The following is a 27801-nucleotide window of genomic DNA, read 5'->3' on the forward strand; positions in this document are numbered from 1 at the left end:
GCTATGGCCGGTTGGCAGGTGCCTGAGATTTCTCATCGGTGCTTTAACTCTTTCTAACCCATCACCCAGGCCAAACTATGAACTCGCTTAAGAGCACCCTCCCGTCCAGAGTAAATTTCTAACGCTTTCCCCTCTTCTAGGTTCCCGACAGTGAGGACACGCATTATTTATCAACTGTAATTTCAAGACAATTAGCTGAGTGAATGGAATAAATTCTGAACAGGCAGTGGGACGCAAAGAACATACGGTATTTACCAGACTGTTAACATTAAACGCCCACCAGCAAGGCTGAGATCTGGGACTGGCCGGCAATGGAGGGGAGAATGCTGAGGATCCGCCTACAGGACCTGCGCTCAGGACCATCTTCCATCAGACCCTGCGCCGCTTCTCAAGTTTTCCTCCGCACCCCTTTCCAGACACGGCTGGGTCGCGGCTCGTGGGGTGCCGCGACCGGACCCCGTCGCAGACAGGGCTCCCAGGCAGAGCGCGTCTAGGGCTGGGGGCCGTGGGCCGGGGCAGCCCTGCCCTTGGGGGCGGAGGGGCGCGGCGCAGCCGGGCCGGGCGGAGGCACTGCCCGTCCCCGCCCGCTCCCGCCGCGGGGAAAAGCTGCGCCACCGTGGTCGCGGCCCTCCCCACCCTCGCGTTCAACTGGTGGGACCCTATCGTCGTCCCCCCCCCGCCCGCCTCCACCCCCGGCAGCGGCGCGCAGGAGGCGGCGGGACGAAGCCGGCGGCGCGGACGGGGACAAGCGACGGGCGGCCCGACTCGGCCCGGCAGGGCGGGCGCCGCTGGCTAAGGATGCGGGCGGCGGCCCGGCGGCGCGGGCGGCTGCAGACGGGCGGCGGGCAGCGGCGCAGCGCCTGACCGCAGGACTCGGCTCCGCTCCGCTCCCGAGGATGCTGCGGGGCGATGCCCGGCGACAGGGAGGACGAGATTTGCGAGAAAGCGCTGCAGCTCCTGGCCGAGCTATGCTCCGTCGGGGCGGTGGAGAACGAGAACTGCCGGGATTTCATCTACTACCTGCGGGACAGAGCCCGGCCCCGCCTCACCGATTCAGGTACGGCCGCCGCCGTTGGCCTGCAGGCACTGGCGGCCTTCCCCGTCCCCTGGATACCGGAGGACGGTGAACATCCCCCGGAGTCCCGTGGAGGCCGGGTGCTTCGGGGCGAGGCCTGCCGCGGGGTGCGAGCGAGCGGCAGGGGAGGGGGGCTCCCGGGAGTGTGTGGGGGGATTTGCCCCGGTCTGGCCGGCGGCGGATGCTCCTCCCGGCTCGGCTGCTTGCCGCTACGCCCTAAGCTGCCGGGTCTCCGTTAGGGGCGTCCGGCGAGCAGCTGTTGGAGGAGATGCAGAGCCCTCCTTTGGCAGCTCTCCCCGCCGCATCCCGATGCCGGCCGTGTGGGCTAGCCGGCAACTTTGTCCCGGCGCTGGGGTCGGCTCAGCTCCGCCTGGCCCGGAGCGGGCCCGTCCTCCCTGCCCAGCGCCGCCTCCTCGGAGCTTGCTGCAGTGCCACAAGCCCGGGTCTCTGCCTGGGTTCCTGCGGCCCTCCCCGCTACGCCGGGTTCAGTTGTAAAGACCATGGGGGGGGGTGGTGGTGGTGTTGGGAGTGGGTGTTATAGCTCAGTTTAGATGCAGCACAGTTTAACCGAACTTTCTAATTCTGTGTATTTCACAAGGAGAAAAAGACTGTTTCTTGGTTTCTGTAGCAGATGTGGGGTTGTAGGTCTGGTACGATGTACACCGAGTGCTTCTGGGTGTGTGCTTGGATTGCGATTGCCTTTTCATGTCTTGGTATAACGCAGAAACTTTAACTTAAGGAAGCTATATAACAAGAAAGCTGAGCTCCAGCTGCATGGAAATATTGAAAGATTGCTGATGTTCTGTACATCTCTGGCTGTAAGGAAAAGGCAAATGGCAATTTGAAGTAGGAGTTTGTTATATTTCTTTTTATACCGTCAGGTTGAGTTCGCTCAATTTGAGGAGAAATCTAGAGAGTGAAAGGCGAAGTTGATAAACATTTGCAGTGCTGGAAAGCCTGGCTCAGCTCAGCTGATCCTCACAGCATGGTATTAATTTATTTAATATTCTCTAACAAAAATTAGGTCATTTAGCATGGGGCAGTCTGATGACACACTAGTCTTAAATACTTTTTCTGTAATTTGTTGAGTCTGAACTAACCGTGCAGTTTACTGACAAATGCTTGGATGTGCTGAAAGACCTGGAAGAAACAAGTAAAATTAAGAAAAAATTGGTGACAAAATGATCTGCTATGACAATAAATGAATAAGGAATTTTCTGGCATTCAGTTTGCTTGTATCCAAAGCTATTGGCAACCATTCTGGTTTGTTTGGGTTTTTTTGGTTTGTTTTTTTTTTTTCAAAGTAAAGTGATTTATGCAATGTTTTATAAGGATTCTATAGAATTTGGTACATTTGTTTTGTTCATATAGGCAGATTGAATTGCTTTGTTCACATAAGCAGTCATTTTTGTGACAGACACCTGTGATTTTCTGTAATTTTCATTTATCAAGGGATCAATCATGTATTTGTATGTCAGGTGATGAGTCCAGAAATGTTTTAAATCAGTGCTGACTTTGAATACTAAATTACTTGAAATGTGGATGGAGACTTTAACCTCAGCTACTTGGATAACAGCTCTTCAGTTTTCTTTCAGAAACTCCTAGCCTTTTTTCTATCAACCTTGGGCAAAAAGTCTGCCCGGCATCTGTTTGGGAGCATGTTTAAAACACAGGCTGCTCAGTAAAAATTTATTACCTCTACCTAAAGATTACAGAAAAAAAAAAATAAAAAATCTGTGTTTATTTCTACCTGTTTTGCTTCAGCCACTATTATACAACAGCCTTCTGGTATTGTTGCAAACCTGCTCAATTACACAGAGCAGCGGTCCCTAACCTCTGCCAGCCAATGTGCAGCAACAGGGAGCAATTACGCTGCAGGCAGCATCTTCCTGTTGGCCTGAATTTTAACGTTTTTATTTTTTGCAGCTGCAGCCAGTCTCAGAGGGTCTAGCAGGCAACATGTTATCAGGAAGCCCTGACTGGCAACCACTTCTGTAGGGAAGCAATGTCAGGAATTTATTAATTTACCTTATCTTCTGTTTCTTTGATTAAAATACATAGATTGTCCCAGTAAACTGGCTGCCCATTGGTTTGTTTATCTGGTCCTTGGATATGATGGTATGGGCTGCAAGAAGGCAGTGTACGTGACTTCCAAAATGAAGTAATGCGATTCACAATCAAAGGGTAGTACATTGATCCATCTAAATTTACTTAGTGACTTTCATTGACTTAATGATGGCATTAAAAAACCCTGACAGCTAATCTGTTTGCTTTCCAGCCAGTAGTGGTCTAAACACAGGGGGATGAAGAAAATCTTCCCTGAAAGACAGCGTCTTCTTGTTAGAATTAGACAAAAGATGAAGCTAGCCTTGTCATAACTTTTTCCCCTTTGTGAAGGTGATGCGTGCTTGCCAAACTGAGCAACTTCCTCTTAGGCCAGCCAAAAGAGCTATCAAAAAATTTTTGGGCAACTTTGTTAGGGTTGAAAAAAGTGCAGCTAGAAAACACACACAATCAGCTTTTGTACAGGAATTAAAGCCTGTCCTTATGGGAGTTTTTCTGCAATAAGGTGGCTTAACCCAGCTATGTGATGGATACAGATGATTTTACAGCACATTTGGTTTGAGCCATTCCTGTATAGAGTTTCTCTTATGTGAGTGGAAAGGGGGCTGTACAAGTGCAGTAGTTATTGGAAAAATCAAACTCTGGTTGAAGGAGGGAGAGAGCTGAGGGGTTGCTGGGCCTTATACCAGGGTTCATCTACAAGCTCAACCTCCTGGCACCCCTCGGTCCCAGCATGAAGCAGCCAGATCCCTGGAGATCCACTCACTTCTTGCCTGACATCTGATGCAGTTGGCTGTGTGGCTCCCCAGCATCTGGTCTGAGTATTTGGTGTGTGACTGCCTGGGAGAGCAACAGAAGGGAACTAGGTGGTTGTGGTATGCACAGCATCTTCAGGTTTTGTAATTTGCCCTGTTATGGGAACTGCTGCACAGTGCTTAGAACGTAAGTTTAAGGGCTGATGATTTCTAGGTTTAATGTGCTGATCTGCTGGATTTACAGGGTGACCTGGGGAGTCAGATTTTAAAGGTTTTTGGAAAACTAAAAATGCTAATCAGGCATTTGGTGAAAAATCTTAACTTAGTTCCATAAGAGTTGTATGTCAGAGCACCCTTGAAAATCCCAAGAGGCATCCTAAGCATTTACATACCTTAATAAGCTGCTTCTTTTTCTGTTCCATTCCTCCATTCCCTATTTGTAAAACATTCATAATATTTCTATATTCTACCATTCTAGTCATACTGGTGTTTGAAAACCGTCACTCAAGATCGTGTAATATCACCCCATGGCGCTGGATAAAGCCAGTACTTGAGATGAGGAACAGAAGTTGCTTGACTAGAAGGATTATACTAATGTGTTAAAAGAAAAAAAAAAACAAAAACAAAAAAAAAAAAAAAAAAAAAAACAAAACCAAAATCAAACAACAAAACCAGCAAACAGGAAAAACAAAAGAACCCCAAACAAACAAAAACCCAAACAACAAACCAGAAGCAAATAAACTTACCCATGAAGGCAGAAAATCTTAATGGAGACTCTGACTATTAGAAGAAGTATTAAGAGCAAAACCAGTTGCATTTCTCTGTGGACCATTTGTCTAATAGATTGATCTTACAACTTCTTAACTGAAAAACTTGGTGTGGCATGAATCAAGCCTAACAGAAAAGGTGCATACTTGTTATTGCTGTTGTAGTTAGTCTGTGTTTATGAAACACCAGCTTCCTAGCAATTGCAGTGGGAGACTGGTATTGCTCTTTGTAGACCTGATGAATTTCTACGCTGCCTGTTGTTGTAGTGTTTTGCCAACTTTGCAGCAACTTGTGCTTCCTGCATACCTTCCAGTGACTGCTAGATAGGGCAATAAAATGTTCAAGCCATAGTTGCATGTTTGCTGGCATTTGCTGAATATCAGTAAAATTAAGTTATATATAGGAAAAGTATATGAGTTGCACACTGTGGTGCTTTGCACAAGACTTCATCGCCTTAGCACATTCTGCAGATTGAATTTTTCTTCCTTTAGTTAAAAAGCATGCAACCCTTGAAAACCCGGAATAAAAAATATAAAAAGATAAGAGGAAGCTGTTAGAAGCCCAATACTTACGAAGATAAGGAATATAAAAAAAGTCTAGGCCATTAATCATAATGAATTTTCATTAATTTCATAGCAGAAAAATTAATAGAAATAAAAGGTAAGCTAGGAAAAAAAAAGCTCTCCTTTTCTGTTGTGTTGGATTGCATGTCTTGAGGATAAGCCAGTAAGTCTTAAAATGTTCTTAATTATGTGCTTATAGATACTAAAACATGGTGAATCTTGTGGGCATAGTGATGGCCATTAGGCATAAAGAATGCTACGAGTTATAAGATCAGTACTGTACAGTGACAGAAAGTCAGCATTTAGTACTTGATGGAGGGTAAAGATAGTTGACAATCCAGAAACTTAAAAATGTGGGAATGGAAATGTGATGGATATTGAAGAAAATGTATGAGAAGGTGCAGTTATGGCCTTGCAATAGGATTAAAGAATCATAGTAATCAGTGCTGTATTTTTAAATATATACTTTTAACTACAGGAGAGAGAAGCATAAAGAAACAGAAAGGTCTGCCTGGCATAAATGTAGCCTCAGTCCAGCGGTGGAGTGCAAGAGCCAAGGCTGTAGCGAGTGTCGTTCCAGCAGACTTGTCATTCCCTAGGAAGCTAACAGTTGCAATTAAGAAGCATCCAAGCAAGCTTGTCTTTAATTCAGAGCTGAGTTTAAAAGAAAACCTTTTTTTCAAAGGTTTTCAGAAAGTGATCTAATTTCTTAAGAATTTTTTGTAACTCAGATGACTTAGTGATTTATTCCCCCCACAGCTTTCGGCAACATATCAAGCTGCAGTTTCATCAAGATGATAAGCACATCTAGATTTATCTAGATAAATGCAAGAAGCATTTTTGGGTTATAAAGACATGAAAAAGATCTGAGTGGGTGAAACAGCTTTCAGTATGTTTTTATTTTTATTTTACTCGTGATGAGCTCACTGTATTTTTAAATCTATTTTCCCCCTGCAAAATTAATGTAAAATGCTGCCACTTCAAATTGATAGTATTCTATATGTCGTGCTAGTGCAAAACTCTACAAGATAGAGGAGAAGCGTGAATTGTATTCACTGACATGATGTCAAATGAACAAAGGAGTGTGAGGCCCAAGTTCCTTTGGGTTTCAGGAACCAAAGTACTGTCAAGAGTTTAAAAAAAGTACAGTGATGTTATATATTTTAGGCTGAAAGTATGTATTCTTGTAAAGTCAAGAACATGTTTGCAGAAGGTAAAAATGATCTCCTATTGCTCTGCTAGTGTAATTCCCATCAAAGAAACAGGCTCTCAGAGGTTTTCCTGTCATATTGGAAGAGCTTTGTTTTTTCCCTGCAAATCTGTTTTCAGCAGATAACTAAACTTAGAAACGAAGTGTAGAAAAGAGCCAATTATGTTCAAAGAAAAGGGACTACCTGTGGGCTTAATAACAGTTTGAAGCTGTAGTTAAAATAAATTAATTTAAATATAAGTAAATTAAAGATTTTACTTTAACATCATTGCATATAACAGCTAACTTAAAGATGTATAGATCATTAAGTTATAATTGACACTTCAGAACCGGAGAAAAGGAAGGCTACAAAGATCATTCTTATAATAAAACTGATGGTGGGCTTTGATCAGGTTGGATCATAGTCATATTAAATACTGTTTAAATATGAAAGGAGCCTTGCACTACTGAAATCACTTTACAATTTTCAGTGATGCAGAACAACTTTAGTGTAGTAGTACTTTCCTCTGACTTGAGAAGACAAACATGAGTACGTTTTCTGTAGTTCCTCTGACCAAGACTCAGGCCACTGCTGTTCTGTGGCTGCTCTTGAATGTTGTGTGATGGAGAGCAAGTGTAACTATGAGAAAAAGACAAGAGGAAGGTGGCCTCCAGCCCTGCTTGGCCTCTGCATTTATACTCAGTATAGGCGTGGAAGCCAAGAACATCCTAGGGCTTCCATTTCCATTTTGGTTTCACTTCTTACCCATATGGGAATTGTACCAGATGTCTGTTGTTTAACAGTGTGTTCTTAGGCACTATAGCATGACATTTTATTATGCTTGTGTTAAATAGACTGATGCCAACTACACCACTTTGTATTTAGTAAAAAAGAGTATGTTTGCTCATATGCTATATTCATTATATATATATAAAAATAGTATGTATTTACTGAAGTGATTGCAAGCAGTTTTGTGAAATCATCCTAAAAGTCTGAATAACATAATTGACTTCTGGTTCAGTTGGTACCACAGTTTCTGGAAGTCTCATCCAATGTGCAGTGAACGTTCAAGGAAATGGTTATTTTGGACTGTAACAAAAATAGATATAGTTGAAAATAATGAGTAATGATAAAAACATAAACCTTTTAAGAATCAGGATAGCTAAATGGCATACAGTCTGTCTTACTCCTGAATTCTCATCTGAAATGCCAGTTTTGTAATGAAAAACATTAGGGTAAATGTAGCCCTTATACATGTGACTTTACTTGCCAGTAAAAGTTTATTCCTGCATTTATCATAGCTCTTATTTCAGTGGGATTTGTGCATTCCTTCTAGATAGAGGGGAGAGGGGAAAGAGTTTGCTAATTGTAGGTCCCTAAGAAATATGCCTAAGCTTTCCACAGGCAACAGTTTGTGTTTGAGGACCCAAAGCTCTGATCACTGAAGTAGAGGTGCTACTGTAATGGATTTATGGGTCATTAATTCCTAAAAAAACCATGAGCCTGTGTTACAATAATGCCATTTTTAGGAAGGGTGGAATTCTGTTGTTACATTTTTGTGATTCATTCCTTTAGTGACCCAAGTAGAGATGATTTGCCTTACTTCCACCCAGATAGCTTTCTGGAATTTTCCTTTATAAACTAATTAGTGAGAGTTTAATTACACTGACGATTCAGAGACCTAGATATGTAAGTCCAAAATGGTTGCTGTCGTAACAGCAGATGCGTTTAAATTCGGTCTTGAGGCTTTGCAGCTCTATGTCATCTTTGTAAAAAGTAGAGGTTGAACATAAACTGCAACTTACATATTTGTGTTTAAAACCACATTTTTAGGTTTCAGTTCTTCCTTCACTGAAAGTAATGATCGCTGTTGGTTTAGCGCTAAGCTGTACTTAAGAACATTGTATCGTGCATCTTACGCTATATTTTGTAATTAATTTAGGCGCTTCTGTGGTTTTATTTAGACCAAAGAGATAAAGAGGGATTATTTTGGTCTAAAGCTTTATGTCCGTTATCTGTTGCTAACAAAATTTTAGTTCAAAGGGTAGGAATTTATAATAATTAATTACAAATGGAAGGATTTTGCATAAAATGCTGTACATTGCAAGTTAAAGAATCTAATTCCTAAAATCTATCATTTTACAAGATAAGTCTTTTTTGCATGTTCCATAGGCTGTTAAGTAGTGAGTACTTGATCCAGTTATTGGAGAGTAGAGAAAAAATTCTGTCCCATTAAGAAAATGTTACATAGAACAGCTGATGGCTTGCACATTTGTTACATCAGCTGTTGTAATCACCCTGAATCTTTGATGCTCTAAGTTGCTTAGTATGTTCAGCTGCGTTTTTCTTTTTTGATTTGAGACATTCATTAGCCAAGTAAAATCAATTTGGCTTCCTTTGGCAGAAATGTACACTTCAGGATTTTATCTTGAATACTTCCTATGGTTAGTTGGAATTCGGAAAGACAGTAGATGCAGTTGAAACTGGCACATGCATTTGTGTGTCTCGAACCAATTTACAGTTGATGTGTGTCTACCAAAGATGAATGTTAGAATAGTTAGAATAGAATAGTTAGAATACATAATCAGTCAGAAAATGCTTTTAGACTATAGATGTAAATCCACAAAAAAAAAAAAAAAAAAATCAGACACTAATGATTTTGGAGCTAAAACTTTCAAAGGACATGTAAAATCATAAGAAATAGGATTTGAAGTAGGGTCATGCCAATGGAGTTAATGGTTTCACTAATACATATTAAGATATTACAAAAGGTGCTTATCGTATCAAAGTATATAAATAATTACAACCTGTAATTCAGTAAGAATTATCCTACTATAATATGTAGAAAGAAATGTACAATGCTAATTAAAAAATGATCAATGAGGTCTTGTGATCTGTTTCCATTTGTAGCAGATTTTTTTATCCACTTAAAAGAAGTTTATTCGTTTGGCTAAGGTCTCTCTGCACAGCATAAAAGAAGAGAGTGTTTCCTGAGTCTGGCTAGAAGGAAATAAAGCAGGTATTGAGTTTTTTCTCGGTGAGTGCTATTCTATTCCCTATAGTAGGGCTGATGTAGGATGTGTAGCAGTGGCATTATGGCAATTGTTACCTGCTGAAAAAAGCTTTTAGGTCCATTAGCAACCAAATACAAGAGAAAACAGATCTGATATTGCTTAAGAAAATATGGAAAGCACTGAACAGAAAATTCTCGTATCGGTACTGCTTGTTTTTTTAAGCTTTACCAATTTGTTTGGGGTAACATAAGACACAAGTCTAGACTAATAGCTCCAATTTTGTTTAATTTTATGATTGTCCTCTCTTTGCAGTAGATCATGCTATCAGAAAAGGCTCCTATTTCTGCAGTTGTCACTAAGGCAGCCATGGTATCAAAAGTCTAACTTCTCAAATTTTTTTGTTTACATTTACAGTTACTAATGATGATTAGTGTTTGTTCTGAATTTTCTAGCTGTTGCACAAAGAAAGAGGTGAGAGACCTCATGGTGCAGCAGGCATAAGCATGAAGCCTGTCACTTGTGCGACATAGGAGATGGGCATGAGGAGCAGGACAGGCAGCCAAGCCTCTGACAAGGGAAAAGTCACTCATGTTCCTAAGGGACCAAAGAGCACCAAGCAGATTTGCTGTCACTCAGAAATTAGTTAACAGAGTTGAAGCCTGGGATTTTGAGGACCTGGCTAAAGAGATTTAATAGTCAGGGAAAGTTGTAGATACTCCTTGTTATACCTTTGTGTGAAGTTACATTTCTGTCTTATATTGCACTAAAATTTGCCAGTTTTCTGAATTTCAAAGCCTTTTGAGCTTCTTCTATAGAAAAAAGTAAAAGCATATCTGTCCAAGTGCTTTGACTGTCTCAAAGTCATATCAGATGCTCAGTGCTTTTTTTGTTTGCTTGGTGGTTTGGGATTTTGTGAGGATTGGATAGTTTGGTAAGCCTGCCTGAGGAAGCATGATTTGACAGTGACAGCAGGGCTGTAGCTAGGCAGGAAAGAAAAAGCTTGGCCATTGTGTCTTCACCTCATAAGGAAAACCTGTCACCTTGGCTCTTCCTTGTGCAGCAGCATCACTGTTCCCACCAGCTTCTGTTAACTGCAGAAGGTGTAACATTTTTATACCTGCTCCTGTTCTCAAGTTAATGTCTTGTTACTGCCTACCTTTTTCATTCTCTACATGTCTTGTGTTGTAGTTATGTTACAAAAAATTATTTGACTAGTCAAGATGATTTCTTTCATACTGCTGTATTTCATATACTGCTTCTATGACCAGTGATGATAAAATAGCTAAAAGCAGTACCCAAAATAGCACTGCACAGGTACAGGTTTGCCAGAGTGATTTGATAGTAATTATTATATCTGTCCTGTGGTGTAGTGTTACAAGTGAGACTCAGCACTGTGAACAAAACCTGCTCTTTCTTCCTTCAGTGTATTTTTCTTCTTTCTTTTCTGTTTTTCTTGGGAGTTGGAAACCAGAACAGACCTTAATATCAAGAGAACCAGAAATATCTTCAGACACCTCAACTTTTTTGCTTTCCCAAATTGGGGGAAAGCAATTTTTCACCTTAAGGAACATCTAAATTCAGTCCTAGGATTCACTTCTCATCCTAAAGGCTCTGTGCACCAAGAGAAGAAGGAACAGATATTTTGTTAAAATGGAATCCTTGGGATTTGACATTTTCAGTGTTTTGGCTGTTTTGCCTCCTTTTTTTCTGTACCCCTTTTTATGAGGAAAATTTCTTGTAGGAGTTGTTGCCATAGTACTAAGCGAGGTGTCATGTTTTACTAAACAAGGTGTCTACTCCAATCTTAAAACTGTGTTTATGGTCATATTGTGAAAAATTATCTCTTCTGACAAGTCAGGCTTGTTTACGCAGAATTAATGCAGCACCACTTCTCTTATTCCAAAGTGGAGGAAGGTTCTTCAGGTCATTCCCTGTGTGTCAAGGCAAACGCGAGCTTCAGCAGTGCTGGAAAAGCCTTAGAATTAGCTCTGTCCTTCCACTCCCTCGTTAGCTGTTCAAATGAACAACCGCTTCACGCCCTGCTGAGCAGCTGATTGGCCTTGGAGGGAAGAAGCATCTGAAGCAGTATTAATGTTTCATTCAAAATCATGACAGTCAGGGAGGAGAGAAAGGGAATTAGAGAATTCAAACCCCCAAATCAGTACTGCTTTTTATTTCACCAGGCTCTTTTCTCTTAAGCAGCATCTCTAATTGTCTCCCACAATGGATTTCCTTTCGTGACAGTCCTGCTGACTTTGTGAGATTTTTTTGCCAGAGGTAAATTTAACAGTGCACAGGGAGGAGTTCAGCCCTCTCTCTTCCCTTTGCTTGTCTCTCTCCATTCTGTGTTCCTTCTCCCCAACCCTGTTAACAGTACCTAGTATGAGGTATGCTGTAGCAAAGGAGCTGTGCAGTCTGTCCATCCTCTGCTATTTTCCTTTCTCAAATCATCACTGTTGCATCAAGACCTAGTATGTTTGCCATTTAAAAATCCCTTTTTATTTCGTCAGAAAGCAAAGCAGATCAGAAATCGTAAAATTAGTGTCTTAAAATGCTATCTCAAAGATACAGAAGCAAGCTAGATGTGATAGAGCAATTAGTAAAGGAATGCATGACAGCAAGATCAGCCAGCTGCATCTGGGAAATATACAAGTCGTTGGACTCCAACAGTAAAAAATGTCCAGAACTGTAAAAGAGGAGCAATTCTTACTTTTCTGTAGCAGTCCCAGCAGTTTGAAACATTGTTGTCAGCTATTCCAGTGTATTTATTGCAGTCATAATATCATTGATGTTAAAATAAACATCACCTCAAACTGAGTTTTCACATAAGATCTTGGATTAATTGTAAATAATAGACCAGGTGCCAGGGTTATTAAATCGGGAAATGTTGCTAATAGATAAAAGCAGTTGTCTTAGGACAGGAGTAGAAAAAGTGTTAGATACGTAAGTGTTGCATCACTATCCCTTGATTAACAAGGGTGGACCACTTTTACAATGTTTTGAGCACTACTCTTGCCAATAAATGACAGCAAATAGATGCTAAATCCTTAAGTACTTCTGAAATAAACATTAATATTGTTGAGTTTAAAAGTCTAAACGTTGCTTTTTTTGTTTACTTATTAGTATTTGGAGAAAAGAAGGGACAAAAGCAAGCTTTTAGTGAGTATTTCCAGACTCAGCAATTAAATGAAAGGAATGATGCTGACACACTTTATTCAAGGTAATGGGAGGACTTAGCCCCAGCTAAGAGGAAATAGAGACATACAAGACTGCACAGGAGATGTCTGCCTGTAAGCCCTGCAAATCAGTTATTACTCTATAGTATGTTACTACTAAACTTGTTTGATTCAAGAATGTTGTCTAGACACAGTGTGGTTTAGTTGACTGGAAAAGATTACTAGTTGGGACTGTGAAAACTTAGGCTCTCTTTTCAACTGTGCCAGTCACTTGGGGTGTGATCTTGGAGGAATCTCTCAGTGCTGTTTTTCCCGTCCTTTCAGTTGCCTTTTCAGCACTGATACGCAGTTAAAATTCCAGCTAATCCTCTGTGATCATTGGTGAAAGCAGGGCACGTCTCAAGCATGATGTCAGTAAAGTACTGAGCAGAAAACTGTCTAAAAGACAGGCAAGAGAAAAGAGTGGGTCCAAGGACTTAGGTGGAAAGTAGTCTTCCTGAATATGACGTGCTCTGTTTTCAGAGTGAACAGGTAGCGAGAGCCTGTACTATGCTGGGGCCTCTCAGCACTTTACTCTTATAAATAATAGACAGAATATATTTTCCTCCTGTGTAGTTTAGCAAATAGAAATGTGCCTCTCTTATCAGCAAGGAAGCCATTATTGAGAGGCAGAAATTTGATGGAATGCACATTCAGCTGGAAATAAATAAAAGCATAAGAAGGATTTCAAAACTTCTGTTTCTGTGCCACCAGGCTTAATCTGAATGCTTAGCTATAGAATTTATTCATGATGTCTGTTTGCAAGCTTAGATTTATGTTTCAGACCTAAATCCCACCCCACACTGTAGCTTGCTTCTGTCTGTGCGACAGTACTAAAAGGGTAACTTTTAGTTATCTTTCACGTAGCCCAGCATTTTGCCATTTACTACCTCTTTTTCAGCATGAGAGTTTCAGACATTTTCTTTCCTGGCCTGTGTTGGACTGCAAATTCACATATCAGCATGATACCATTTGAGACTGAAAGTAAAAGGACTGCTATGCTGGTAATCCTGTTTACATTATTGTAGCAGAAATGCACAATACAAAGTATGTTTCTTGAAGGGAGAAGCCTTTTAATGTGCCCCCATTCTCCAGTTTCACAGACACACATGCACGCACGCTTGGGATTAAACAATGTATTTTTACTGACTCAGTTTACTTGTCATTAAGGATATATATTTGTTTACTAATGTCAGTATACCTCAACAAGCAGGTTTTGCTCATGTTAGGAAACTTATAAAACTAATCACCCACCCCTTACATGTAAGTCTGCGACAGAAATCGTTTAACAGTGGGGTAGCTCTACTCAGAAACCCGCTAATAGCCTCACTTGCACAAGTCTGGAAGCTTGGAACATGCAGCTCTTCAAAGTGCGTGGTCCTTTTCTCTTTTTCTTCCTTTCCTCCCCTTTTTAGTTCCTTTTTGACAGTTGTTTGTTTTTTTTTTTCCTGAAGTGAATGTAATCTTACCCTTACAAGTGAAATGTTTCATGGTCTTAGCATTCACATTTTAGTCATTCAAAAAGTTATTCCTTTTTCCTACATTGTCCTGGGTTCAGCAGTAGCAGTCAGTTTTTCTCCTTCTTAGTAGCTGGTGCAGTGCTGTGTTTTGACTTTCGGCCTGGGGATAATACTGATAAAGCCGATGTTTTCAGTTGCTGGTCAGAATGTTTACCCTGACCAAGGACTTTGTGAGTCTCATGCTCTGCCAGGGAGGAGGAGAAGCCGGGAGGAAGCAGAGACAGGACACCTGACCCAAACTAGCCAAAGAGGTATTCCATACCACAGCACGTCATGGCCAGGATGTAGAACGGAGAGTTCCCGGAAGGGCTGGAACGCTGTGGGGTGGGGGCGAGGTACCGGTTGGTGAGCGGTTCTATTCTCTTCCCTTGTTATTTCCTTTATCATTATTATTATTGGTGGTAGCAGTAGTGATTTGTGTTATACCTTAGTTATTAAACTGTTCTTATCTCAACCCGTGGGAGTTGCATTCTTTCGATTCTCCTCCCCATCCCTCTGGGAGGGGTGGGGGGGGAAGTGGACTGCGTGGTTCTAATTTACGGCCTGGGCTTAAACCACGACAGTTCTTTTCGGCGCCCAACGTGGGGCATGAAGGGTTGAGATAACAACAGATCAGACCAAGGCACAATGCTGATTTATTGGCTCTCAAAGTTGTTTCTCTTGATGTCACAGTTTCAGTATGCTGTAGCTTACTTAGAGCCGGTATTTGCTGTGTTAGTGTTTATCAAGTGTGGGCCTTGGGCTAAGGTTCTTGTTTCATTGTATTTTATGGTAATGACTTGCAATATGGGTGGGCTCCGGCAGCAGGGCGGGATGGACGTGGCCGTGGACTTGTACCTGCCCGTCCCGCTGCTCTTCGCTGTCTTGGCCCTCGTCCTCGCCTCCGTCTTCGTGAGGCTGTGGGGAGCCGAGGGGGAGCGGCCCTGGGAGCAGGCAGCGGCCGAAGCGGCCCGGGAGAGGGGCCCCGGGGACCAAGCGGCGGCGGGAGCGGGGCCGGAGGCCGGGAAGGAGGCGGCTGCCGAGCAGCGGGAGGAGGCGGCGGAGGAGCCGAGCCCCACGGCCGAGCCCAGCCCCGCGGAGGCCGAGAGCATCCCCCAGCAGCCTCCTGCTGAGCCTTGCGAGCCCGAGCCCCAGGAGGATGCAGGAGACCCCGCAGCACTTTCCAGCAAGGCAGAGGAGGAAGATCTGGACTCAGAAAAAGGGAAGCTGGTGGTGAGAGAGCCGGCAAGCACAGCAGCTACACCAGCCCCAGTGACAAGTACAGCAGCAGCATTTGAGAGTTCTGAAGGTTTTGAATGGCCTTTGGGTACCCTTGGGACCTGCCTGCTGATTGTGATGGGGATCACCATGTTGGCACACACACAGAGTGTGTTCTACCCACGACCATTTTGTCTGATTCCAAGAGTTAAGCAGAGTCAGGTTTGGGTCTTGTCTGGGGTTAGACGGCAATATAGGGAAACCAAGAGGTTTTCCCCAAGGCTGGACAGTCATGAGTGTCACGGTGTGTGGGACAGTATGGGCGAGTATCTAGTCCACTGGGCCCCTCCAGTGCTTTGGAAGCACCGGATATGGAAGGCAGCCGTATGAAGTCCTCAACAACAAGTTGCAGAAACTGCTGAAGGGGAGGGTGAATTATTTTGAGCCTAGTGGGCCAGTGACACTTCAGGCCATCAGGGCAGAGATGCAACATAGAGATGGACTCATGATCGAGGGGTGGACTTAGCAATGGACACTATTGCCCAGGTTATACATGAGTGTGAACACTGCACACAGCCTCTCCTGCTCTGAAAGACTATTACAAGAGATGGAGCCCAACATCATGGACAGAATGGACTCAGCAGCTTTATAGGGATTGGTCCGTGCACTAAGATAAGAGTGCACTGAGATGAGACTGATGGTATATTGAAAATGTGGGATCTGAGCATGACGTGAATGGTATGGAATAAGGGGTGGATACTGTCCTGGGTTCAGCAGTAGCAGTCAGTTTTTCTTCTTCTTAGTAGCTGGTGCAGCACTGTGGTTTTGACTTTCGGCCTGGGAATAATACTGATAAAACTGATGTTTTCAGTTGCTGGTCAGAATGTTTACCCTGACCAAGGACTTTGTGAGTCTCATGCTCTGCCAGGGAGGAGGAGAAGCCGGGAGGAAGCAGGGACAGGACACCTGACCCAAACTAGCCAAAGAGGTATTCCATACCACAGCACGTCATGCCCAGGATGTAGAACTGAGAGTGGCCCGGAAGGGCTGGAACGCTGCGGGGTGGGGGCGAGGTACCGATCGGTGAGCAGTTGTATTCTCTTCCCTTGTTATTTCCCTTATTATTATTATTATTGGTGGTAGCAGTAGTGATTTGTGTTATACCTTAGTTATTAAACTGTTCTTATCTCAACCCATGGGAGTTGCATTCTTTTGATTCTCCTCACCAACCCCCCGGGGGGGGTGGGGGGGGAGGTAGACTGCGTGGTTCTAATGTACGGCCTGGGCTTAAACCACAACATACATTCATCTGAGTTTCTATAATTTGGGGGTAAAACTTGATCCAGCTGTCAGATTTCAAAACCAGCTAAACTAAACTTGACCTCATGGCTTCTGTAGCACTACTTTCACTCAAAATAATCTCTGAGAATAAAATTTTCAAAGAAATATCTGTGAGTATAACTGCTCATGCCCCACTGAAACTGAGTGGGAATTTGATGTATAAGCCCTTCACATATTTTTTAAAATCCAAGCCCCATAGTTTGTGGTTGCATAAAATAAGAAAGGACTGCTGTTCGAAATACTTTACCCAGTGTTATAGCAATCCATTTTGAATGATCATGTATTCCATGTCATCTGACTTAAATAATAAATGTATGCTATAGCAAGCATAATGGCAGTAATTGACAAATTGTTCCTTAAAAATATAAGAATGTGACCAGCTTTCACCTCAGTGCTATGAAATATCAGCAAAAGTTAGAAATCTGCAGTGTGAAAGGTAATCTTTGCAAACTTAGTGAGGCAAATACAGGTTGTTAAATGTCAGATTAATGATAGGAAGAGTGTTAATTTAAGGGAAATAGGACTGCAGACACTTCCTGAGAGAAGGATGTATACAAGCACCTGATTCCAGAGAGAGGTTTTAAAATAATGTTCATGTAACATTATGTAACATTAAAATAATGTTCATGTACAGTTTTAGGTAATTTTTTTTCCTAATATAGTCAAACGATCAGAAGTGTGGGGTTGGGTTTGGTTTTTGGCCATATGGGACCACGATAAGCAGCAGAAATTGATGAGTGCGTTATCTACCTACAGATGTTGGATGACAAAGAAAAAAGTACCCAATGTTCAAAAAAAATATCCTGAAATCATTGAGCTGAAGTAGCTGAAAAATTAGCAAGTCCCATCAGTGCATTCCAGTTAGCAAGGAAAGTGGGCTGTAGCTGTCTCTGGGGAGCTGAGAAGAAACCCCAATTACTATTTTTAGTTGCACTTTTTTTCTAGGCAAGAATAAAAACTGTAGAGATGAGAAGATGGAAAAACAGTGACTAGAAATTTACCATCAGTTTAGTCGGTTACGTATGTTCTTTTTTCCCTTAGAAGTGGGAGAATTCTTGGAGTTCTTCAAAACCCAAGAAGTTCCCCAGATCTGAGAGCAGTCCAGCTGAGCAATGCCTCGGTGAGAAGACATGAAAGCTGTGGCTCAATGTTTCCAAACTGTTTTCTTAAGTGTCCCACTGCTGTGGTGTTAATGGTTCCTGGGAACAAGGGGCTGCTGCCAACATTTTCTTCTTCACACTGTTTTTGTAATTCTGAGGGGGAAGTCAGGAGAGGAGCTGTTTTCCCCTTGGAACAGGCCTGAGGAAGAGCAGCTGGGAGTCTGCAAGAAGAATGCTGAAAAGTTGATAGTCCCTTCTCTACATCCCATTTGTTTATGTGCACCCACCTGGAAAGGCCAGTGTGCAACGGGGAGGGTATATCAATGATTGTAATTGAAGTATTCTTAAAAAACCCCTGTACTGTATACCGTGATTATAATTTCTCTCTCTGGTAAGGTGGTTTTTCCTCTGTTTCTTATTTATTGCTTGAGTGAATCTAATACATTTGAAATTATGTTTCGAAAGAAGTAAGATAGTATGCAACTGGTGGTATTTCACTGCAGAATAACTCCCGAAGGGATTTGTAATCTCTTGGCACTAACGTCATCTAACAGTGAGCCAAATTGAATAATAAGCTCAGCTCTATGAACACAGGTTTGTAATCAGCCTCATTCTGTGCCAGCTAGCGTTGCCTAGTAATTAATTATTCCATATTTATGCTATCAATGACACGCAGAGGCTGGCCTAAGCATGCTCAAGCCACTGGCAGCAGCTGCAGCAGTGTATGTACATAAGGATATGTTGTTCTTCCACTGTAAACGTATGCTGTAGACAGTCTCGTAAAAGATTTGTCAGTAAGTCTTCCCTGTAGCTAAACATGAGACAGTACATGCTGGACATCAGTCAGAGATGCACAGTGACATGTAGTTTACTAATTACTATTAATGTTTACAGGATTTGGAATGTCCTAATTGGTTTTGGCACAGAAAGTGCAGTCTACTAAATTGCTTGTCACCTTTGTTTCATTCTAGGGCTCACTGAGAATCTCATAGGCAATTAACTGTAATTGCTATACTGTATTTATTCTAAAGTACACAATAGTTTATTATTTTGTTGTTTGGATCTCAAAATTGGGGAGTTAATGGCTTATAAAGATACAACTCAAAATAAGGGGATCTTTGTGGTGAGGGATTTTTTTTCTGATTAGAAGCTCATAGTCCTCCTGTACTTGAAATCTCATTGACTTCAGGGAGAGTAACTTGTGCATAAAGACATGTCAGGTGACTCTTTTTACCAACTTGTGTGGCATAAGGAGAGGAGTTTGATGTGCTGCACACCATTCTGGTTATAGTACTGAACGTTCCCGTTGTGCTGCTACCGGGAGTGGAATTTGATCCAGTTGAAGGACACACCAGGTGGGCCTAGAACACTAACAGCAAAGAGGATGCTGAACTTGCTGAACCCTTGCTGAACCCTGTTGTCTAGCTTCAGCCTTGATTGTACTGGGAAGAAAACTACTTAAAACATACCCACCTGTGGTGTGTCTCACTCAAATGAGTACTACCAGGCTCCAAGGATAGATATAAGGCAAAACTGCAGCAAAAAGAATCCTTCCCTCTCCTCCAGTGCTGTGTTACTAACGTGGACATATCCTATATTATTTAGAAAGACTCCAGCTAAAGACGCTGGAACAAACTGTTATGCTGTCTGTAAGACAGAGAAGTTGTTTTCTGCATATAGAACTGTGCTGTAAGTCTTGAAAGGAATGCATTTCCTCCACATATTCTAGGTTACAAGGTGCAAGAAGCACTGAATTGCTCACATGAATATAGCTGCCAGCTTAGGCTGGCAGCGTTTTCTATTTAAACTGCCAGAGCTCCAAAATGAACATGGACTGCCTAGAAACCTCAATAAAAGAGGGAGCTTTGCCAAGAAGTAGTCCAGCAAAAAAAGTGAAGCCCTTCATACAGATAAAGGACAGGAATTTGAAAAAGTTTCCTTTACAGGAATGGAAAGCTGCATAGTCTTCTGGTGTCACACAGGGTTTGAATGGTGGAACACAGGTCTGGTTTTCAAGTTCAGACTGACAGCACCTGCTCTTTTCATTTCATAGTGGGTTGTTCAAGGACTAGCTAATCATAAGTTTCCTTGCTGTCCTTGTTAGAACAGAGGATAGATACCCTTTAGTTCCTCATATTAAGAAACTAGCTGTTCTCATTTTTCTGGGGAAAATAATTTCAGAAGATACAGATCTATCTAAATTAATTAAAGAAAATGCAAATCCAGTAGAATGAGAATGCAGGATCTACTTGCTGCAAGCACAAAATTTCTCCAAGAGTCTGAATATGACAAGTAATGACAATAGTTTTACATCTAAAATATTAGAAATATCTTCTATCAGGATGCAGGATGAAAACAGAGACTGTGATTCCAATTTGCTTTACCTGCTGCAAGTGGAAAGGTAAGCCTAAATATGGACTGATTTCCAGCACCCTCAAACTACTTTAGAGCTTATTTTTAATCCAGTTAATTATTTTGCTATTCCCCATTCAATTAGTTATCAGATTAAACATTTTCTATAATATGTAAAATGGTGTTTTGATAATAAAAATTATAAAAGCCGTACTGCTGAGTTTGCATAAGAAGAAAGCATAGCAAGATTGGGATATGCAGAATTCCAAGTTTAAAGAGGCTATTAACTTTGGTAGTAATTACATATATATGTATATACCACAAGAATCATAGAATCATAGAATAGTTAGGGTTGGAAAGGACCTTAAGATCATCTAGTTCCAACACCCCTGCCATGGGCAGGGACACCTCACACTAAACCATGCCACCCAAGGCCTCATCCAACCTGGCCTTGAACACCGCCAGAGGCAGAACATTCACAGCATCCCTAGGCAACCCATTCCAGTGCCTCACCACCCTAACAGTAAAGAATTTCTTCCTTATATCCAATCTAAACTTCCCCTGTTTAAGTTTTAACCCGTTACCCCTTGCCCTATCACTACAGTCACTGATGAAGAGTCCATCCCCAGCATCCCTATAGCCCCCCTTCAGATGCTGGAAGGCTGCTATGAGGTCTCCATGCAGCCTTCTCTTCTCCAGGCTGAACAGCCCCAACTTTCTCAGCCTATCTTCATAGGGGAGGTGCTCCAGTCCCCTGATCATCCTTGTGCCCCTCCTCTGGACTTGTTCCAACAGTTCCATGTCCTTTTTATGTTGAGAACACCAGAACTGCACACAATACTCCAAGTGAGGTCTCACGAGAGCAGAGCAGAGGGGCAGGATCACCTCCTTCAACCTGCTGGTCACGCTCCTTTTGATGCAGCCCAGGATACGGTTGGCTTTCTGGGCTGTGAGCACACACTGAAGCCGGCTCATGTTCATTTTCTCATCGACCAACACCCCCAAGTCCTTCTCTGCAGGGCTGCTCTGAATCACTCCTCTGCCCAACCTGTAGCTGTGCCTGGGATTGCTCCGACCCAGGTGTAGGACCTTGCACTTGGCATGGTTAAACTTCATGAGGTTGGCATCAGCCCACCTCACAAGCGTGTCAAGGTCCCTCTGGATGGCATCCCTTCCCTCCGGCGTATCAACCAAACCACACAGCTTGGTGTCATCGGCAAACTTGCTGAGGGCGCACTCAATCCCACTGTCCATGTCACCGACAAAGACGTTGAACAAGACCGGTCCCTACACCGATCCTTGAGGGACACCACTCGTTACCGGTCTCCAGCTGGACATTGAGCCATTGACCACAACTCTTTGTGTGCGTGTGGCCATCCAGCCAGTTCTTTATCCACTGAGTGGTCCACCCATCAAATTGATGTCTCTCCAATTTAGAGACAAGGATGTCATGGCAGGGGGGTTGGAACTAGATGATCTCAAGGTCCTTTCCAACTCTAACTATTCTATGATTCTGTGTCGTATGGGACAGTGTCAAATGCTTTGCACAAGTCCAGGTAGATGACATCAACTGCTCTACCCCGTCCATCAGTTCTGTAGCCCCATCATAGAAGGCCACCACATTGGTCAGGCAGGACTTCCCCTTAGTGAAGCCATGCTGGCTGTCACCAAGCACCTTGTTGTTTTTCATGTGCCTTAGCATGCCTTCCAGGAGAATGTGCTCCAAGATTTTGCCAGGCACAGAGGTGAGACTGACTGGTCTGTAATTCCCCAGGTCATCCATTTTCCCCTTCTTGAAGAAGGTGGGATTATATTACATGGGGTATGAAAGACTGCTACAAATCTTTAGGAATCATTTAGCATTTTCCATGAATACCATTGCTTGGATTATCTGCTCGGATCTTCCAGCATATTGACATTTACGAAAGCCTATATTTCTTTTTGGTTTTTATTACAGATGTTGACTGTAGTTGCTTTTTGTGATATTTCAGGCTTTCTGGGATCTACTCTGAAAAAAATATGTTTTTATTTACAATCAAAGTATTTATGCTTGGCAGTCCGTATGTGCTGCAGAGCACAGTGACATGGCTCTCAGTTATCTGTACCACTTCGTTTCTGCACAGGTCTGTTCGTTGTGGGTTGGTACTTTATGTGTTGGCAGTATGCCTGCTGCCTCACAGAGAGCAGGTGCAGTGGGAGAGATGACAGCTTTCTCAGAACTCAGTTATTTAATTAACTCATTTATAACTAGATTATTTGAAAAAGCCATACCATCTGTCTAGTGGTCAAAATCTTGCTTGTGTGCTAAGTAATGCTTATTAAACTCTTTGCATCCCTTCTATATAGTCACATGTTGTTTCACTAGAAGCAACTGGAAAGTTGCTAGACTCAATATTAGAAGTGAGAAAATCCAGGTTCCATTTTCAACTTTTCAACTGATTTACCTAATTTCGCCTTGTATCTGTGCTGCATCTTGGTTTCTGTTGCCTGCTTATAAAAAGACATTTAAATAACATTGACATTTATAGAAGGAGGGGAAAAGCTACTTAGTGATAAACAGTTTAATCATTGTCATAATTTAACAGCTTTGTTCTAAAAGCTACTTGGTAATGTGTGTTGAAAAACACTACAAACAATTCTTCAAATGTCCTTTAGGGTTTCTAAACACATTGCTTGCACTGTTTACATTCCATTAACATTTGTCAGACCCAGATTTACTCCCAGTGGTTTTAACTGTGTATGTCCAGACAATTGGAGAGCACACAGAAAAATTGTAATGCTTTCTAGCAGCTTTCATGAATAAACCTCAATTAAAAAAAAAAAAAAAAAGATAATTTACTCATTCTATCAACAATGGCAATATTACTAATGAGTTAAGGACAGAAGGCTGTGATTTATGTCTCAGATGTATAGCAGAGGTCTCTAAGCTGGTAAATAAAAACAAAATCTGAAAAAATATAGCTTGCAAATTTCTCTTAAAAATCCTTTAAATTACATCTTTCTCTGAAAAATCTGGATTTGCATTGCTTTTCCCATTCATATGATATTTGAAATTACTGTAGGAAAATATTTTGAATGGACCTTGTCATCCTCCAACAGGGCAGAAGGCATACTGTTTGTTGATGGACAGTAATGATACATGGTGTGTCAGAGGTAGGCTGAAGATTTTGACAAGAAAGGTGTTAGATAGCCACTTATCTTAGTCACTCCTGAATAGTTTCACTCCTGGGCATACACTAAGCCTATGTCTAGCTGCTAGGAAAAATCAGGGTCCATAGGTGCACAGAGGGTTTATTTTTGTAATTCTGAGGTCACTGTGATGAGCCATCAACTGATGACTGTCATAGAACAAAGTCATTTAGGTTGGAAAAGACCTTAAAGATCATTGAGTCCAACAGTTAACACTGCCAAGTCCACCACTAGAGCATGTCCCTAAGTGCTGTATCTATACGTCTTTTAAATGCCTCCAGCGATGGCGGCTCAGTACCTGTCTGGCCAAGGAGGGCAGCTTGCGTTTGGCACCGCTTTCTCACACAACTTGTCACAATTCAGTTACAATAGAGCAGTAAACAGTAAACTGTGGCTCCAGCCTTACAGATCTGAGAGTTGTTATCCCTAGTGAGAACTTACTCATTTTTTTTAAACACCAAATCCCTAGAAGCAACATCATTCATTAAGCTTATATCAGTGATAACTTTCTATGAATTTAATGTATACTTCAGAATCTTAGCTTTCCGCCCATGCTGATTTATCTTAGGTTTGGGATGTACATATGTGAGTGTGTATCAAAGGGGAGAAATGGAGTGAGGGAGAGCAGAAAGCAAAGGAGAAACCCCTGAACACAGCAAACAATGTAAATCGGTGTGGAGCCATCTGCCTAAGTCTGAAATGTTTGCAAAATGGAGTGTCTGAACTGCTTCTGTTCATTATCGTCAAGGGAAGTAGGTAATCTTTGGGATGTTCTTAAAATTAACTGTTAATTTTTTAATTGCTGAACATTTTTAGGTGTATTGAAGTACCTCTTGCTGTATGTTAGATACATCAGACCTCTTCACAGTGATTGATACTGGGTTCAACAGGCAGTCATTGCTATAAATTACTTCTGGTATAAAACGTAAGACATTCTGATCTTTCCACTGACCTCAGTCCCTGGTGCTCACAAGTGGATGTTTCCTTATTTGTGCAGAAAGGCTCACAGTGTTTCTTAAATACCTAAAATATAAAACATTTCCTGCTTTTCTTAGGTACAAAATGTACTATGAGGCCCCTTGCAGCTTTTGAAATCTCCAGACAGATGCAAAGCTAATGATTCACCTAAGTTACTATCAGATTTAAACCTCTGAAATGCTCTAGCATTAGTATCTTGACCTTTATGTCAAGATGAATGGAAAACAATTTAACTCCTGACTCAGCAGGCCTTCCTGATTTGTTTTTACATATAGTAGGTAAGGGCAAAAATAAGCTGTTTTTCCTAAAAGCTGAAACATCTCAATCTCAACAGTTGTCAGAATTTCTAGCCTTAATGAATTATTTATTGATACTATTATTAGCAATTTATATTTTTAATAATCTATATTTATAATTTATCTGATTGTTTCTCTAGTCCACAGCTATGTGTATTGTTGACAGGAAGGTACAAGAGTGATCAGCAAACTTGGAAGTTAACAGCACGTAGCGTTATATCAATCCTTTTGGTTTTGTTGCTTGTCCCCCACCTGTCTCCTTCTAACAGTTGTCCCTATGAATCCAACAGAATATAAGAAACTCCTGACCTTTAACAGTAACTGATTTGTTGAGCATGTCCCTTTGACCGTATGGTAGGGCCATGTTTCTCCAAGTATAACTCAAGGAATTTAAGGGCACGTGAGCATACTAATCTTTACCAGTCACTGACAACAGTTTGCATGACAACTGTAAACACTTGCATCTAGGTTTTGGGAAGTAGCAATCCCATTGGTACTTCACTGATGCTAAAATGCTCTGTTCTGATTTATTATCTTGATTTTTTTTTCTTTTTTGAATCTATTTTAGCTCAATAAAAATGCTTAGATCAGCAATTGTAAAGCCCTGAATTGATCCCTACAGTAATCTATATTACAGCAAGCTCCTGCCGGTTTACTGTTCAGTGAGAAAGCAGCATGTTTGGATGCCTCCTGCATGATATTGAGCAAGAATACTGGCAAACCTCAGAAAGTAACTATTGGATGTGAATATTATTACCATCCTTCTCAGTACTGAAACTTAAGTGCATTCATTTTTGGGACCCAGTGTGCAGTTTGAGTACACTCACTGGAATGACAGGATTAGATTCCACTGCCAAATACTGGTCAGGGTGGGTGCATTAATTGGGGGTGGGTGGGCATCTGTCACTACTACATGGTGTTCAATATTTGCTTTGTTGATCATAATTACAGTATAATAGCATTCTTCTCCATAAAACTGGTTGAACACAGGAAGAAAAACCCCTCAAGCTCTCCAGTTTCAATTTTACGTTCACAAAGTGCAACATGAAATTGTGTAGTTTATAATTATAGTTCAAAGAGTTGTTGCTACTATTTCCTCTTACAGATTATTTTAAGGAATGTCTTGCATGACTACAATTACACCCAGGAAAGCAGAAATCCAGATATGTTCAATTCTCACTCAAAGCATACATAAGCAAGTTTATATTCTCCTTTATATTTGGATTTTCCAAAATTAGGAGGGCTTTCAAGAGCATCTCAGCTTTAAATTGATCACTTTCTAGGAATGAAAAAGCAGAAGAGCAGTCTGAATGATAATTTTTATCAAATCTGTTTCTCAGTTCTATTCTTCAGCTGTTACGTCTTTAAGTGATTTCATTTTAGGTTTCTCTTGATTTGTTGCACTTACGTTTTTCTGGTTTCATATCTGTTCTACAGTTTTCTCTTAGTATTTCAGACAGACAGGATTTCTAGAATTACCCACTCATAAATTTGTAAAGGCCTTGAACTTGTTTCTTTTGCTCTCTGGAGATGAAGAGGAATGTGAAAGAAGTATATTCTGTGTATTTATTCTAACAGTAGACTAGATCTGATTTTAAATTAGTAATTCATAATCTTTCTTAGTAATAAATATCCCAGTTAGTAAGACTTCTGTTAGACCCTGATACATATGGATCAGACCAAAAAGTTTTATTTTATAAAATGGGAACCCTACATTCACAAAGAACAGATGCATAATACATTCAACATGGCTGATTTTCTGAAGTACTTCTCTTAAAAAGTCAATGTATTACAGTGCATCTGGCTCCTCATGTAATAAGGATAAATGCTTTCAAAGCTGTCTTTATTTCCCTTTATGCCACCAGCTCCCTTCTAAAAGAAAAATCAGGTTATTTAATGTGTTTAAGATGCTAGTGGTTTGTGAGAGGTTACTTTTAAGGAAGAATAATGTGTAACAAGTCCATGACAATATGATGAAGTCCCAATCAAAGCAGTTTGAAAAGATTATAATCTTTCGAGTCTAGGTATTATGTAGGGATGAGAGTGCATTCATTTATTAAAAAAAAAAAAACCGTAAAGACCAGCCACACTTAAAACCAGATATAAACATCTCATTAGATTCATGAAGGTCAAAATAAGTAATAAATTCCCTCTCTATCCAGAGCAGTTTATGCAGGCAGTTTCCCTGAATTCCCTTGTGAAGTTTCAGCACTTGTGGCAACCATTTTGTGATCTGCCAGTATACACAAAGCAGATGAATTTTGGCTCTTCCTTAAATGTAAAGCAAGGATTGTAAATATTGAACCACTGTGATGTGCCAAATTCCATGATATAGGCTTCGAGTAGCTGATTCTGAAAAGGAAGCTAATGAAATAATTGACCTTATTTCCATTCCAAGCAATCTGACTTTAAAGAGAAGCTTGCACTTTTATTCTACATAAATTGCCCAGAAAAGTAGTACTGCCTTTTTATGTCTTACATTTTTATTTCCTTTAAAAAATCCCTAAACTAAGAAAGGTTCAAAAATAGACAATTTTTTTTTAGGTTATTCAAATTTAGAAAGACTCATGGTTTCCACTGGGCTTGTGAAACTTAAAGAGACAAGTAGCCAACTGGTAGATTAAATTCAGTGCTTCCAATGGAAAAGAAAATGGAAACTTGAAAGAAAAATACGTTGTATAGAGTTGTTGTAGAACTATATGAGCGACACAACTCCTATTAATCATTACAGCTAGTTCTGTGAAAATATTTTTTCATCATATAACATCATAGTCATTGCATTATGGATGTCTCTGTGTATTTATAAATATTTACATATACATGTCTTTAGATATGAATGTGAAACTTAAATTTTGCTAAAGATCAAGTAGGTCTTTGAGCACTTCAGTGGTCTGTCCACATCTCCTGTGGCCCTTTAAAGTCATTTAATTCCACAAATTTCCCCACCAAAAGAAAGGCATTGAATGAAACATGTGGGTAATTTTTTTTTTTTTTTTCTTGCCTGTAAGATTGTGCCCTAAAAGGAATCAAAATTAACAGGATTTTGTTAAAAATTTACAGAAAATCCTGCTACCTCATTATTATTTTTATTATTCTGTATTTTTTATTATTTATTATTCTGTATATTTTGCTATTTTCGTTATTCTGAATTGTCTTGAACACTTTGGTACAGTATTGCTGTACA

At 41.1% G+C, this 27801-nt stretch overlaps 1 protein-coding gene across 1 annotated transcript in view; it reads left to right on the forward strand.

Annotated features, from left to right (window-relative positions):
* Window positions 1–882: 882 nt before the first annotated feature.
* LOC308222196 (synaptotagmin-9) overlaps window positions 883–27801 on the forward strand; it is a 75749-nt gene continuing 48830 nt past the window's right edge. The window contains exon 1 of the mRNA XM_080619891.1: window positions 883–1057. Coding sequence (XP_080476017.1) covers window positions 910–1057 — 148 coding nt within the window. The 5' untranslated portion in view covers window positions 883–909. The remainder of the gene's footprint in view (window positions 1058–27801) is intronic.

Source organism: Psittacula echo, assembly GCF_963264785.1.
Source record: "Psittacula echo genome assembly, chromosome: 5".
NCBI classification, from domain to species: domain Eukaryota; kingdom Metazoa; phylum Chordata; class Aves; order Psittaciformes; family Psittacidae; genus Psittacula; species Psittacula echo.